Source organism: Chelon labrosus, assembly GCF_963514085.1.
Source record: "Chelon labrosus genome assembly, chromosome: 10".
Classification (NCBI taxonomy): Eukaryota; Metazoa; Chordata; class Actinopteri; order Mugiliformes; family Mugilidae; genus Chelon; species Chelon labrosus.
Window position 1 is genome coordinate 4904376 of NC_140360.1, and position 15762 is coordinate 4920137.

At 43.9% G+C, this 15762-nt stretch overlaps 4 protein-coding genes across 8 annotated transcripts in view; all 4 read left to right on the top strand.

Annotated features, from left to right (window-relative positions):
• The first annotated feature begins 468 nt into the window (after positions 1-468).
• Positions 469-3332, top strand: nppal (natriuretic peptide A-like). Of its 2 annotated transcripts, XM_084552613.1 has the most exons (3): positions 469-1920; positions 2022-2350; positions 3252-3332. In XM_084552613.1, the coding sequence occupies exons 1-2, from the start codon at positions 1834-1836 to the stop codon at positions 2346-2348; spliced, it is 414 nt and encodes a 137-aa protein (XP_084408739.1). In that variant the 5' UTR covers positions 469-1833; the 3' UTR covers positions 2349-2350; positions 3252-3332. The 2 variants fall into 2 exon arrangements, with proteins under 2 accessions (XP_084408739.1, XP_084408740.1); XM_084552614.1 differs by lacking the exon at positions 3252-3332 and having other exon boundaries at positions 2022-2369.
• A 2589-nt stretch (positions 3333-5921) lies between these two features.
• nppb (natriuretic peptide B) lies at positions 5922-6662 on the top strand (the record flags this gene model as incomplete). The annotated part of the gene is made up of 3 exons (XM_084554361.1): positions 5922-6035; positions 6236-6539; positions 6652-6662. 3 exons carry the CDS (start codon positions 5922-5924, stop codon positions 6660-6662), a joined length of 429 nt encoding a protein of 142 aa, XP_084410487.1.
• A 2444-nt stretch (positions 6663-9106) lies between these two features.
• nppa (natriuretic peptide A) lies at positions 9107-10884 on the top strand (the record flags this gene model as incomplete). The annotated part of the gene is made up of 3 exons (XM_084554362.1): positions 9107-9266; positions 10167-10491; positions 10880-10884. Exons 1-3 carry the CDS (start codon positions 9156-9158, stop codon positions 10882-10884), a joined length of 441 nt encoding a protein of 146 aa, XP_084410488.1. The 5' UTR covers positions 9107-9155.
• Positions 10885-12878: 1994 nt separating this feature from the next.
• vps13d (vacuolar protein sorting 13 homolog D) overlaps positions 12879-15762 on the top strand; it is a 40028-nt gene continuing 37144 nt past the window's right edge. For 3 of the 4 annotated variants that reach the window (XM_084553000.1, XM_084553001.1, XM_084553002.1), the window contains exon 1: positions 15267-15494. In XM_084553000.1, coding sequence (XP_084409126.1) covers positions 15284-15494 — 211 coding nt within the window. In that variant the 5' untranslated portion in view covers positions 15267-15283. Of the gene's footprint in view, positions 13391-14512; positions 14647-15266; positions 15495-15762 lie in introns of those variants that run through there. The other variant, XM_084553003.1, reaches the window with a different exon arrangement.

A 15762-nucleotide genomic window follows, 5' to 3' on the forward strand; every position in this document is an offset into this window, starting at 1 on the left:
AGCAGGTATTTGAGGTCATGGCTCTCGAACAAGTCATTCAAAGAGAGATGATGAGATATTTTGCTGTGCATGTACATAAAGGTGATATGGATTCGATGAAGGACATTTATTCAGACACAAACACCGTACTACGTATTGCTTACATAAAGAACCATGAACAAAGCGTAGTAATGCAATGATGCAAAGAAAGAAACGGGATTCGTCCTCATTGCAAATTTCCTGCTAACATGCAAATTCAGTTTCTTTGAGAATTAAATGCGTTGAATAAACTGTCAGTAGTTTATTCATTCGACTCATTTTGTTCAAAGAAGCCAAGTTAAAACGACTCCTAAAGACAGACGTAAGTGAGGGACAGATGCTAAACATCAGGGCTAATGCTTATTGTAGTTAGGACTGTGAGAGGAACGTGTGAGACGTCCCACCGCTGCTTTAAACTGCGTCTGCAGTGACCAGAAGTGGTAAAGGATACTCTGCAATGTTTTATCATCATGGTGCTGAACAGACAGCTCCATCTGGGAGCAGTGGTCTGAGTGTCAGAGCTGTCTCTTCAGCACCACCGGCAGCGCTTGGAACTGAGGGCTGCGTCTGCTGATCGTTAGCGCGACGCCGCTCGGGAGTAAGTCCAGTTTGACAAAAAACAACTAATTAAACACTGCTGTGTGTTCTGTTGGTGCAGAGCCATCAAAGAGTACAGTGCTTTGAGGCGCGCGTGTTCAAAAATCCAAACTGAGGAGGAGTTTTCCGAATGTATCGCGACTCTTTTGAGAACAACGTGGAGCACTCCTTGTTTGGGTGTCAAACTTAGGGTCACATAGACCCCAGTTTGATCTCAAGCGGGCCAGACCAGTAACATAACAGCATAATAACCTATAAATAAGGACCACTCTTAATGGTTCCCTTTGTTTTAGTGCAAAGAAGAACAAGTGGCGTGGCGGTTAGCACTGATGCTTCACAGCAAGAAGAACCTTCTAGCTAACCGCTACACCACTGTCCCCCCCTGGATGGGTTCTCTCCAGATTCTCCAGCTTCCTCCCACCGTCCAAAGACATGCTGGTTAGGTTCATTGGTGATTCTAAATTGGCCGTAGATGTGAGTGTGAATGGTTGTCTGTCTTCCTGTGTTAGCCCTGAGATAGACTGGAGACCTGTCCAGGGTGGACCCCGCCTCTCTCGAACAATTTTATGAACGACCTGATATTTCTCAAGAAAAATAAATGAAATCTCTGCGTGTTGTTGTCAGCTGTCACTAAAGAAGTGGACCAATCAGGAACAGCAGTTAGTTTTAGTGAAAAACCACAGTTTAAATCATATTCATGCTAAGGGCCAGATCAGACCCTCTGGGGGGCCGGATTTGGCCCACGAGCCATATGTTTGACTACCCTGCTATAGACTATGTTCTGTTCTGTTCTGAATCATGCAGAGTGAACTTCATATGTTCTACCTCTTTCCGACAAAGAAGACCAATTTAAAAATGGCACCAGAAGGAAGGTTAAAGAAGAAGCCAGTCAGCAGGAAGTGACTAGAGGTGGAGCGAGGCACCACACAGGACCGGCCCGGGGGCCCTGAGGACGACACGGTGCATAATGATGAGGCGGCAGGTCTGTGACCCTCACAGACTGGAGTCTTCAGTCAACGTCTGCGGCGGTTTGAACACCAGCCACGGTCACGTTAAGGCTGTCCTCCCACTCAGGAGCATTAGTCACACCTCCTTAATTTTCCCAGGCCTGTGACGGAATCAGGTCGCCTATAAAAGAGGCACCTGTTCACTGAGAGCCAGAGGAAGAGGGACGCACCGAGTGAGCCAGACGGTCTTTACGCAGAGCAGAGGAAGAAAATGAGCCCAAACATCCCAGTCTGCTCTTTATGCCTCTGGTTGGTGTTGCTTAATGTTGCAAGAGGCAGCCCTGTTTCTGACCTGCAGGTACCTATCTATCTATCTATCTATCTATCTATCTATCTATCTATCTATCTATCTATGTGTTTTATATATCTATCTGTCTATCTTTCTGTTTTCCCACACAGACTCTGAAGCATCTTCTAGAAGAGGAGATCCTCGCGTTGCCCTTCTCCTCCCCGGAGGAGGAGATGGAGGTGGAGAGGAAAGAGAGGAAGGAGGCGGCGGTCCCGGACACGGAGTCGGTGTTCGAGGATCCAGAGGAGCTGCCGTGGGACTTGTCCGACCCCAGGAACTCGGCCCTGGAGGACAAGCCCAGCATCCTGGAGCGGCTCCTCAAGGAGCTGACGAGGACCAGCAAGCGCTCGTGGAGCCGCTACAAGAAGGGCGGAATGAGGAGCTGCTTCGGGGTCCGGTTAGGGAGGATCGGCTCCTTCAGCGGGCTGGGGTGCTGAAGGTAGGACGGCTACAGAGAACCTGATCTGTAGTTTTCTGTGTTTCTTTTCTTAAATGTGTGTGTTAGTGTGTTAGTGTAAAACGTGAACTGATATTAAAGTACATGGAGGGTGTTAGATGTAGATGTGAACATGAGATTATGATCAATTCAATCTATCTCGCTCTCTTTTATCTCTTTCTCTTCACCTCTTTCTCATTTTTGTCTCTCTCTTTTCTGTCTATCTATCTTTTCTCTCTCTTCTGTCACATTTTCTCTTTTATATCTCTCTTTTATATCTATCTCTCTTTTTCTCTCTCTTTTGTCTCTATCTTTTATATCTATCTATCTATCTATCTTTTATCTCCTTTTCTCTATCTCTTTTCTATCTATCTCTCTTTTCTCTCTTATCTCTTTCTCTCCTTTCTTTTATATCTATCTCTCTTTTTCTTTATTTTCTATCTATCTATCTCTTCTCTCTCTCTTTTATCTCTTTCTCTCCTTTCACTCTCTCTTTTTTATATTTAAATATATCTCTGTTTTATCTCTCTCGCTCTCTCTTTCGTGTCTCTTTCTCTCTTCTATATCATTTCTCATTTTTCTCTCTCTCTATCATTATATCTCTCTTTCTCTCTCCCCACCTCTCTCCACCCCCTCTCCCTCTCTTTCTTTTCTCTCTCTCTCTCTTTTCTCCCCCCCCCCTTCTTTCTCTCTCTCTATCAGATTAGACGTCCTCCATCAGACACACCAGTGCAGAAATGAATCTATAAACAAGTAGATTATTGTTTTTCTTAACGTATAAAAGTAGAACCAGACCAAACTAGCTGATACCAGATCACTCATCCTCTGACTGGACCTTTACTCCAGCGTCTAAGTCTTCCTCTGAACCTTGTGTAATCATCAGATGTCTTTGTCTCGTCCACAGCTCCAGACCTGATTCCATCCGTGTGATGACTCCATCGGTGTGACCACAGCTGACCCCCCCGGGGTGGTGGTGGTGTTGGGGGGCTCCTCTCTCAGCTCTCGGCTTCCCTCCCGTCTCTCCCGTCTGTGGTTCTGTTTTCATATATGAAGCTGTTAAATATTAAGTTATTCTAAACGTATTTATTATTTTCTTCTTGGATAACGTTGAGTTGCCTTGTAATGGACTGTATTGTAGTAAAAGAGTTATTTTGCACAACGGCTGCGTCTGGGGTTTCATTCAAACTTTCTTGCTGATATCAGCTGCATATACACAGAGGGATATGACACCATCGGTTCATTTCATTTTATTGCATTATAGAATATTTTATGCTCTGGCACGTCTGTGAAGGTTCTCTGTCATCCAGGTCATGTAATATAAAATGCTTCAAATGCCAATCAGTGCAAAATGCAGAGCTTTTATTTAATGATATGTGCAAAAGAATAAACCCGATCATGACGGCAGTAGATTTGAAGTTAAGAATGTAAAGCCACGCTTAGTATAAGAAACCCCCGGGGTCTAGACGCCGGTGCTGGTGGTGATGATGGGAAGAAGAGGATGCTGGAGATCTGAGGAGTCCAGACGGATGAACTCGACCCCAGACGTGGAGGTGAACGTGGTGGAGGAGAGGGGCCGTGGAGCATCCACCGAAGCGACAGCAGAGAAAATCAGAATCTAAATCTGAATGGACAAGCTGGAGAGTCATCTGATCAGAGAAGCAGAGAAAAGCAGTGACTCATCCGCCCCGTCGCTCACACACATCGAGCACCGGAAGCGACTCGGGGTTTAGTGTCTTGCTCGGGGGCACTTTAGCTCATACTGGGTGATTGAACCGCAACGTGATGAATCCATGCACGGATCTAGAGGATGCATATATATATATATATATCTAATCACCTGCTTCACATCGGTTTAGTTTCAGTTTTGTCTTCTGAAATATATTAGTTGTTGACATTTTATTGTCAAATGCACGAGTAATTTTCATGTTGATGTTACTTCATTTGTTGGGATGTATTAGTGCATCTGTATTAAGATCATTTTATCAAAGTTGTTCAGATAAAGATTTATTCATTTAAATTTAATAACATTTTCTGATTTTTAAGGGCTGGTTAAGTGTGCTAGTTTAAAAAGATAAATAAAAATCTTTGTTAACTTCAGAAAATAAATGACGTTTGATTTCCTGTTGAATTATGGGTAGTTTTTTTTTGGGGGGGGGGGCTAATGAATTTGGAGACCAGGTCAACACCTTGCGCTGTTCTTCATGTTCTCTTGAGTTGTCCTCCTCATCTTTTACAATGTTTGCCTAGCATAACATTATGACCGGGCGGCACAGTGTTGTGGTGGTTAGCGCTGATGCCTCACAGCAAGAAGGTTCTGGGTTCTAATCCATTGTCCGACTGGTTCCTTTCTGTGTGGAGTTTGCATGTTCTCCCTGTGTCTGCGTGGGTTCTCTCCAGGTACTCCAGCTTCCTCCCACCGTCCAAAGACATGCTGGTTAGGTTCATTGGTGATTCTAAATTGGCCCTAGGTGTGCATGTGTGCAATGACAGCTGGGATAGACTCCAGCACCCCCCACGACCCTTCACAGGACAAGCGGCTACAGAAGATGAATGAATGAACATTATGACCACCTTCCTAATATTGTGTAGGTCTCCCTTGTTGCCTCCAAAACAGTTGTGACTCATCAGAGAATGGACATGGGCCTTCTGAGGGTGTCCTGTGGTGTCTGGCAACAGAATGTTGTTAATGGGGGGGCCTTTGAAGGGAGGGGCCTCTGTGGATCATCCCACAGATACTTGATCAGTTTGGGATCTAGTGAATTTGGAGGCCAGGTCAACACCTTGTGCTGTTCTTCATGTTTTTTTTAGTTGTTCCTAAAGTGTTTTTGTGTGTGTGTCTGTGTCAGGCTGCATCCTGCTGGGGATGTCTGCTGCCATCAAGGAGTGTCATTGCTATGGGGTGGGGGTGCCTGGTCTGGTCTGGTCTAGGTGGGTGCTACATGTCTAAGTAACATCCACATGAATGAATGCCAGGTCCAAATGTTTTCCAGCAGAACAATGAATGGTCACAAGATGGTCAATGTTATTTACTTCTCCTGTCAGTGGTCATTATGTTGTGGCTGATCGGTGTATATAGTACAAATATTGACACCATGCTTGTAGGTCAAAGGTCTGCCGTGCACCACCCCAAATTCATTTCCTCCCACTGAAGCCCGATTTCTCCGACCAGCAATCAGCAGCGACCCCACAACCATCACGTCTGCTCCTCGATTTAGTAACACCGTCACGCTGGTTCACCCGCTTCCTGTAGCTCTGTGACACCGGCGCAGAGAGGTGCCGGAATATGTGTCTAAAACAAAGTAGAGTATGGAAGCTAGCAGCTATGTCATCCGAATGTCCCTTATCTAACAGACAATTCTTTAAAAGGAGCAGTTTCCAGCGGCGCCTGTCATCAGAATCAAGTGTCAGGAATGCCAGTCCAATTCCTGGCATACCTACGTGTGTCCAGATTAAGTATAAAAGAGCAGAGGGTGCCGCTGTGTGCTCCAGCATCCGACAGCTACCAAACAAAGAAGCGAAGCGAGCACCCATCCATAAATCCATCCTCAGACCGACATAAACTCGTAAAGCAGACATGCATCTGTGTTCCATTCAGATCTGTGGGCTCCTCTTCATCTTAAACCTGCAGCTGTCCGTCACATATCCCATCAGCACTGGATTGGTGGACTCTAACATGGACATCTTAAAGGTGAGTGCAAATACTGACACTTTGGTTCTTTGGCTGCAAGAGACAGTGTGATATGTGCTGTAGGGAATCATAAGAAAGTGTTTGGGTACCATAAATGCTAGTTCTAAGAAATTAATTTACTTCTGAAAATGGTTTTTGAATGGTGCATCCTCAACAGAACGATTAAATGCTCAATTTTCTGATCTTTGTGGATGCTGCAGGAGCTCCTTCAGAGGCTGGAGCAGTCAGTTTCAGACCAGACCGCGGTCGACCAGGTGGCGGCTGCTGAAAAGGAGGATCTGGACCGCCAGGACGAGGAGCACCAGATCCCCAGGTGGTCGTCAGCGGCAGACGGACGTCGGACAGAAACCGACGACGAGGCCGCCATCAGGGAATTTCTTTCACCCAAGGACCTGAAGAGCGTCCGCAACGACTCGTCCAGGAGATCCTCGGCCTGCTTCGGGCGACGGATGGACAGAATAGGCTCCATGAGCTCCCTGGGCTGTAACACCGTGGGCAGATCCTGTAAGTTACCAAACTGGTGTGGTGTTCAGGTTCATACTTTTAAATTCAGACTGACTGTTTGGTGAATTTGCTCTCTAAGTAACGACTGTTTGTTGACATGGTTCTCTTCCAGATCCAAAGTAAAGATGAAGTCTTACCTCCTCCACCTGGAACTGCGACGTCTCTAACCAAAGACATTTTTAATTTCAAATGCTATTTATTCTATTTATTGTTTTGTGCCTTACATGGATATTTATTTGAATGGATGTAAGTGTTGTTGATGTTTTAATAAATGTAATTGCAAATTAAACTCGTAACGTGATGTTTACTTCGCCGACACGTGCATCACATCTTTTAATGGACATAAATAAAACAGATTCCTGTTCGGTGAGGTAACTTTTACTCCTGGGTCTTCAGTGTGCATATACTTTTATTTTTGCTGGAACTTTATTTAGTTTTAGTTGTAATCTGGCTGGGATATTTCTCTATTGTAGTGTATGTACCTTGTTCCTTGCTATTAATAGCAGCACATCTTTCTGTCTGCTTTTCAGGAAATATACCCGCTATAAAGAACTTAGGCTCTTACTTTAAGTCGAAGACAGCAATTTCCCTTTAAACACCTTTCCAATAATCCACGGTTTTAGGACAGTCCCATAGTATAGGGGTGAAATCTCCCACCATCCCACAGTCTCTCCTGCACAACCTAAATATATGTCCTGTTTTAAAAATATCCTCCCGCTAATTATATTTTATGATTATTGACCACCTTCCAGAGAATGGACATGGGCCTTCTGAGGGTGTCCTTTGTTGTCTGGCAACACAATGTTGTTAGTGAGTGAGGGGCCTTTGAGGGGAGGAGCCTCTGTGGATCATCCCACAGATACTTGATCAGTTTGGGATCTAGTGAATTTGGAGGCCAGGTCAACACCTTGTGCTGTTCTTCATGTTTTTTTTTTAAGTTGTTCCTAAAGTGTTTTTGTGTGTGTGTCTGTGTCAGGCTGCATCCTGCTGGGGATGGCTGCTGCCATCAAGGAGTGTCATTGCTATGGGGTGGGGGTGCCTGGTCTGGTCTAGGTGGGTGCTACATGTCTAAGTTACATCCACACCAATGAATGCCAGGTCCAGAAGTTTCCCAGGAGAACAATGAATTGTCACAAGATGGTTAATGTTATTCACTTCTCCTGTCAGTGGTCATTATGTTGTGGCTCGTAGAAGAATTTATTCCAGGAACTACATTTATGGACAGTTTAGTTTGCTAAATGCTAATCCATTATTATGTGTCAGTAACAAGTCAGCAGACGGCAATAACTTCATATAGTGCAAAACAGCAACTTGTAAAGTCCTTGGATGAGACTTATTAAACGTCATAGTTAGCATTCAAAAACATTAAAGAAAAGCAACTGGACTTGTGGGGAGTTGAGGTTTAAATAGGAACATCTGTAGGTGTTACCCATCAGAAACTTGACTAGAGTCCTTTAACTACCACATACTTACCTGGCGTTACCTGGAGGACTGTTTGTCCCTGTCCTCTTCTTCCAATGAATGGTGCTCTAACGACTCTAACGTCAAGTCGACACCGACCAGTCTCTGATGACGTCACTAATTAAAACACAGTGGAAAGTAATGAAATCTATATTCTTGACCTGAATACGTACGCTGAGAACAGACAGCTCATGTGCTACATACTGTGAGCTGCAGATATGTATAGCCTGTATACAAACATGCAGCACCTCAACTCCATCAATAGCATTTAATAGTACTCCACACTGTGTTTTATTAGATTGAAGCAGACTGCAGCTGAAGGTCTAATAACTTTATCAAATAGTTAAAGTTCAGCCTCCTTTTCTCTGTTACCACAGGATGTTTGGTGAAATTGTTAACTGACTGCTGTCCAGAGGATTTGGACAGTTCCTCTGCTAGCGTTAGCGTTAGCCTTTAAAAGATTAACCATCTTAAATCTTTCTTTTTAATTTACATTTTCTTACTTTAGCTCTGTGCCCAATTCAAACCAGACGTTTGCTAACAATCTTCTCAACTCATTCTTATAAGATTACAGCAATATTTCGACACTTATCCAAAGTATGTCCCACCCTAAACACACTTTGAAACATAACCCATTGATGGAGACACAAAGAAATCTCTTCATCTATGTTTTCTTTTTTACACTGCTGACATTTAAAATAATTTAAACCACGCAGACCCTTTGTAACCCGGCAGCAGCCGCGTTAACCTACTATGGTATTTTTCGTGCTCAGGATTGCAGACGGTGTTAAGTATTTGCTGCGTGGTGAAAGCCACATTCCTATCAATACACACCACGTCTGAGCTCACAGATCCGAGATGACTCCTGAGGTCATGCCACTGCCGGCTGCCCGGCACGGCGGTGCATAGACACCTATAGCGCGCCTGCCGTAAACACACACACACAACCACCACCAGCCTCCACTTAAAGAGACATCTGACCGGCGGCCTTATCACTCGGAGGTGTCAGAATGCACTTGAGGCGATCAACAAAAAACGACGGGCCACTGGCACTGTCTGTCTGTTGCATGGTGAGTATCTGTGTGTGTGTGTGTGTTGGCGTGTATATAAAATCCCGCAGTGCAGGCTGTAGTATCGTAGCAGCAGAAGGATAAAATGAGAACTGTATTCCTGTGGGTCCTGTTGGCCCTGCTGTGTCATCAAACTGTGGTTCGCAGCCACGTAGTGGGACCGCTGTCTTCAAACAGTGACCTGGCTCGGCTCAAGGTAAGAACACGGGGGTAGTTAAAGGTAGGGAGAGACAACTGAGCCAAGACCACAGATGAGAAACAAGTTAGGACCGCTTTGCTCCAGGATATAAGACGTTGCAGTGAGGTAGTGGAGTTGGAACATTTTATTTGTTTGACTCTGTAGTTTCTCAGTATTTTACTTCGAGGTTTCTCTGAAAGCCCTGCAGCACAATAGGTAATCGAGTGTAGTTAATCTATGTAAAATTGTTCGCATAGCACGCTAAGGACTATTTTCAGCCAAACAAACAGACCTGTGTCAACAACACATCTGTGTCAGAAGGTCTACGATAACGTGTAAAACGGCAGTGGAAAGCGAGAAGGAGGGCTGCAAGGCAAGAACCCAAAGAAACTATTTTTTTTCTTTTTTTTCTCTCATTTATAAAAGTATATTATTTATTAATTATCCTTGAAGTGTATCTACAACTTGTCTGGAGTCCACCTGTGTGTGTAGGGGCCCACACTTTAACACACTGCATGTCAGCCAGGACTAAAAGTCTCCAACTGGTCCTGGCCAACGTCCAGACTTCTGCAACATGATAAAGTGTGCACAGGTGGAAAGGGTTTGAATGCACTTTATGGAATAAAAGATTTTTTAAAAATAATACTCGACCTAGACGGACTGATTGATGGAGCTCAGGTAAAGGACTTCTGAGGCTGCCGAAGCAGACAAGCTAAAATTAAACAGGATTAAACAACATTATACTTATCTAGTTTGAAATTTGACACTTTAACACAACTTTTTTTTTAGCTTTTATTCTTGTTCCAGCAGCATTTATCAAACACAATTTCACCAGAAGACTAAGATCTATATTTATAACAATCGCACAGACTGTACCTCTTTTTGATTTCTCTTTAAACCTCCACCCTCTCACACCAGTCTTTACTGGAGCGTTTTGAGGAGGGTCTGGCCGAAGCAGCCCAGGAGGAGTACTCTGATTACGAGGGGGCAAACCAGGAGACGGAGCGCGGCCAGGCCGGCCGGGGATGGAGCCCGGAGCAGGAGGACAACAAAGAATCCTTGGCTCCTTCGGAGAGAGCGGCCCCGCCGGCTGAGGGCCCCGGTAGGACCAGCCAGAGCCAGAGCCAGAGGAGCCGTTTGCAGGACCTGTTGATGGGGGCCAGGAAACGGGCCTCTGGCTGCTTCGGGGCCCGCATGGATAGAATAGGGAACGCAAGCGGCCTGGGATGCAACAGCGGCAGAGGTAAGACTGCAGGGAGGGATTTAAAGGTATGTACTGATTAAGTGGTTATTTAGAGGTCATACACTTCAGGAACACCCAGCGAGGAAATGGTCACTTACTTGTTTAATGTCTTTGTTACCAGTTATTTAATTTGAGGAACGTTCCTGTGCACTGATGCCTTAGTGAACAGTATATGAGCTTTTCAATTTAAAAGGAAATCTTTCTGTCTGAGCGATATAGAATGGATCTGCAATGCATTTATTAGCTCTACCTGCAGTTGGTTAGTCGTACTATTTTATCAACCAATACGTTCTTCCTACTGTTTTTTAATAAATGCATGAAATAAAATTCCATAAATATGCACAAATGCATTAATTCCTGTGTTGCTCCACTTTTGTTTTCCCACCAGGTTAGTCCGACAGTTTCCTGGGACACGTGCTGGAGTCTGGTGGAACCTCAGATGCGACAGGAGAGATTGGAAAACTGGATTTTTTTTTTCCCCCTTTTCATTACAGACAGATTCGACTTTGTGTATTTCTCGTGTGCGCCTCTCTGCATGGGTGACAAATTGTCTGTTTTATCAACCCTGTGATGAATTTTACGGAGCCCACCACGGGCCAATAAGAGCACCTTGAAGTGAACGAGTTAAATGAATACTACAACTGCATGCGGGTTGGTGACAAACATAAATAAACACATTTTTAATATGAAAAAACATCTGCAGGGTTTGTTTTTTTTACTGCATTTGGACCACTCTGCTTTTATTTTAGCCTTTGCTTCAACTGCCACCTGCGACAGCCATGGGATGAGACAAAAAAACATCTGATTTGTCTTTGATTTGTTCATTAAACAGCAAAAAAACCCAAAATTATTAATGATTGAATTCAGCATTAACCAAAAGCAATATAATCTGAGATGTAGCTCACCCGCCTCAAAACAGATTAACCATGAGAAAACGTTAAGTAAAGAAATACTCAGTGAGGTTGCTTAGAATATATGTCCAAGAAAAGAAGAGCCAAGAAATGCTGATATTAAAGAGTCTTGACTCCTGAGGGGACAAAGGACGTCCAGAAGCGTTCCTTCTCTGGCAGAAGGAGCTTCCTTAAGTCCCAACCGTCTCATACGGGGGTGAGAGGGGTTGTTCCTGATATTGACAGTTTGTCCAACATCCTCCTCTCCCCCACCTGCTCCACTGAGTCCAGAGGACAGACCAGGATGGAGCCGGCCCTCTTTATCTGTTTACCCTGTCTTTGTTTTCATCCGTCTCTGCAACTCCGACATCAATGCATCAATGCGCAACACACGAAATCTTATCTTTTTCAAATGAGAAACCTCTGCAAACCTAAACAGCAAAACCAGGTGAAGTAATAAAAATAGACCGGGAGGGAAAGGTGGCAGTGATTCACCCATTAACTAGTGTCGTCTGAACGTATCTGACAGGCAGCGAGAAGGAGATGTCACTGCGGGTTACGATGACAGTGACGACCACGGTCACACCGTTCTGTCCAGTCAGATTATGAAGGGTCATTATGTTCAGTTCAACTCCATTAACACACCGGTGAAACACGTGACTCGACGGCAGCACCCAACCAGACAGCTGCTGAGGTAAACGCCGCATTTGGCTTCCAGCGTGGCCACAACAGAGGCCCGAGGGCCACCAGACCAGCGTCTGTTATCAGTCTGATCGTACTCATAAGGAAAACTGCAGGTTTCCTTTCCAGTCTAGATCGGCATGACCTGACTTCTAACTGAAACGCTCCCAGACTAATGTGGAAACCTTGGAGTTGGACTTCAGCACCAACATGACCGGCTGAACCCGAGTGAAATGTCAAACACATGATGGCGGGTAATCACGGAGCGCCCTCTTGTGCAGCAACGTTTTATTTTTTATTCATTACAGCTGAATTTAAGAGGGTCATTTTTACCGTCAGAACATTTACGCTTCAAATTAATCTATTATTCCACAATATCAGACGTTTGCATTTAATACATTTTTGATTTATTTAATTCCTACTGAATTTGATTTCTTTCTTTCTTTCAGTCACGGAGGAAGATTGTGATTTTTCATTACATTACAGACAGAGTACGTCTGATGTTAATATTTTTAATATTTTTAGCAGTTACTTAAGAGTTAAATTTAGATAAAAGTTTGTAGGTTTATTTTTTTATTTTTTTTTGTTTATTTTTTATTTTTTTCTTGTTTAATCTGTTCTCATAGACGGTATAAATAAATAAATATAATATAATATAATAGTATATAATATAAATCGCTCCACGCTCCTGTCGGTAGGTGGCGGTACTGCACCTTTAAGATGGTTTGCCATAACCGCCGTTAAAAAACAAACGAAGAAGAAGAGCGATTTGTTTTTGTCACATGACCGGAAGAATATGTTAGACGTTCACCGCTGTCCGGAAGTGTTTTTAACGATGCAGCCACCCAAACCTACGAAGTTAGTAAACACGGCAGTCTCCCCTTTATTGTGAGCGGATCAGCTGTTTCACGTGAAAACGAACGAGGCTGCTGCCGTTGGAGCCCGAGTCACCGCCAGCTGTCTGTGTTTTAGCTTGACAGCTCGTCGCATGCTAGTTTAAGCTAAGCGGTTAGCTAACTGGGATCGCCACCTTGCGCTGTCCTCGCTGCGAGCACGGGGACTTCTGCCTCTGTGCGGACGCTTTTCGTCAAGTTTCGCTTTCTTTCTCATCGCCCTCGTTTGGCTAATGTCTGTTGGATAGCTGCCGTGTGGGGACTTCGCTGGACAGTCCACGGTTCGCCGCTCATGTGCCGCTAACTCTCCCTGTAGTCTGTCCTGAGTGGCTTTGACAAGACAAGACAAGACATAACCGCCTGCTGCCAGTGGCATTAGGCTGGCACCGACATGGATTCAAAGCTGGGACGATAAGACGGCTGTCGTCTTTGGCGGTGAGTCAACAACAACAACAACAACAACAACACCACAGTTTGTCTCCTCACCAGTGAGTTCATTGTTGCTGGTGCGGGCTAATGCTACCCCGCTAACGGTTAACTTTAAAGTTTATTATCTTGAAGTCGCGGACTCTTGACAAGGTCGGCTCAAGGAAGGCTGTGATTAGTCCGTGTCACTAATGCTTTAATGTCACTGAGATTGAAACTGCTCCTCCAGCCTGCTTTCTGCTGAAGCTCGGAAACACTGAGACCACTGAACATGATCATTCACAGCTTTCAGTCACACCAGGTCACAAACAACAAAAGTGAACTATTGGACAATAATCAGGGAAGATATGTGACTTTGTTTGTGACGGTTTTTGGAGAATTAATCTGCAAATCAAACTGAATAAGAAACCGAATAAATGCAGGTGTTGATTTATGTGTTTAGATCTTTATGAATATGGAATTTAACTAATAAAATAAAGAGGCTGATGATATCTGTGAGGTGATAAAAGGAATCAAGACTCTTGCAGTGTGGATCTTAAAGTCAGCGTTTCTTTATTCAAGCACAGAATCTCACACAACACAAGGTTATGGGAGAGGAAAAATACACAATGGTAGATTATCTTCAGTACACGCCATGCTGCCCATCAACAATCATGCTATCTGTTCTCTGGAAGAAGGGAATATCTTCCTTGAGATGGCACCAAGGCCTCATGCCTCCTGCACTCTCCTTGAACTAACAGGTTTTCTACAAAACAAGGCACTTAATCATGCATGAATACAACCTGATTACTAAACCTAGTAACTAAACCCAAAATCTTTCTATCAGTATCATTACATTCAAAATGTGTAAAGACATTTTCGATCTCTAAAGCTATTACCTGTGATGTTTACTTTCTATAAAATGTTCAAGGTTCTTCATAAAACAAGCAAATTAAGCTTTCTTGCTATGATATATCCGTGGATTATACCCGGATGACTCTGAAACGTCGCAGACATACAGCACCAGACATTACTAATTTCTATTGTCAAACCGTGCAGAAACCTGCGTGTTGAGTTTGACCAGCCCGCCCTGAACAGATGCGTAGATGTTGTGTCCCATCGTTCGTTAAACAGTGAACATCTCCCCCACAGTTTTCTCCCGAAGCGCGGAGTTGCTCCCGCCTCCAGGATGTTGGAGGGCCTTGTTGCCTGGGTGCTGAACACATACCTGGGAAAATATGTCAGTAACCTGAACACAGATCAGCTCTCCATCGCCCTTCTGAAAGGTAAATAAACGTGTTGCGATTTGTTTGCTCCCTTCAAATTTCTGCTATGTGTCTTACAGTCTACAAAAGTATTTCCCTTCTCCCTGCTCTGTTTTACCGCTGTGCAGATGGTAAATACTAGGGATGTCCCGATCGAGTTTTTTGCTCCCCGAACCGATACGATCTTCTAATATTCACTATCCATCATCCGAGTCCCGATCCGATATCTCAAATATTATCTCTTCCCCTGGAGATTCATGAAGTCTTTTCTTATCCTACTTATCCTCCTAGATCTTGTGTACACCATGCAGCTAGATAAAGTAAAGATGTACTTTCCCTACCTTACAGAAATGATATGTCTCACTCCGCCCCAAAGCCCAGGTTTCCCAGTTTCCTGGTGACACATAAACGCAGCGTACGTTTGCGGATCTGTGTAGCCCTGAGCTGACTTGAAGTACGCTGTCTTAAAAAATGATGTCGTGAAGTTGAGCGATCCGATTTCTGAATCTTGATCATGTGCTTATAATAATAATATTTATTCAGACTGCTGCTGTGTGCGTTTGTGAAATTATTTTGCATTCCCATGTTCAAATTGCTCGGTAGTTGCTTGTGAATTTAAAAATACACATTTGTGAATCTCATGTTTCACTTGTGGATTATGGAACACCTGTTTGTGACCATTCTGAGACTAATTTCACTCCATAGTTTAACAAATGTAATGCTTCAATCCTCAGCGCTCTGTAGGATAGTCCGCGAGGCCAAGTGGTATGATTCCTTATTTTCTGCTTCAGGTGCGGTGGAGCTGGAGAACCTCCCTCTGAGGAAAGATGCCCTCCGAGAGTTTGATCTTCCATTCGAAGTCAAAGCAGGTGAGACACACTGACGAATGATGAACTCACAGAGTTTACACTTGAGTAACAACCATTCTAACTGTTAAAGGCAACTCAAAATCTAAGTTCTAAGTTAGTGATGTACAGGCTGACTCTGACACCTCAGTGGGATTAATAAAAGTTTGATGGCATCATAATTCTGCTCTGCAGTAGACCATTTTTAATTAAATCTACATGAATATAGAAGTTTTTGTAGTTAGAATGAAAAATCCAACAAGTATTTCCACAGTGGCCGCCACAGAGGCCG

Bases quoted from the DNA above. Each gene is read 5' to 3' on its own strand.
- nppal (XM_084552613.1), top strand. From the start codon at position 1,834: ATGAGCCCAAACATCCCAGTCTGCTCTTTATGCCTCTGGTTGGTGTTG. The intron at 1,921-2,021 runs GTACCTATCTAT...TTTCCCACACAG, and splicing joins GCCCTGTTTCTGACCTGCAG to ACTCTGAAGCATCTTCTAGA.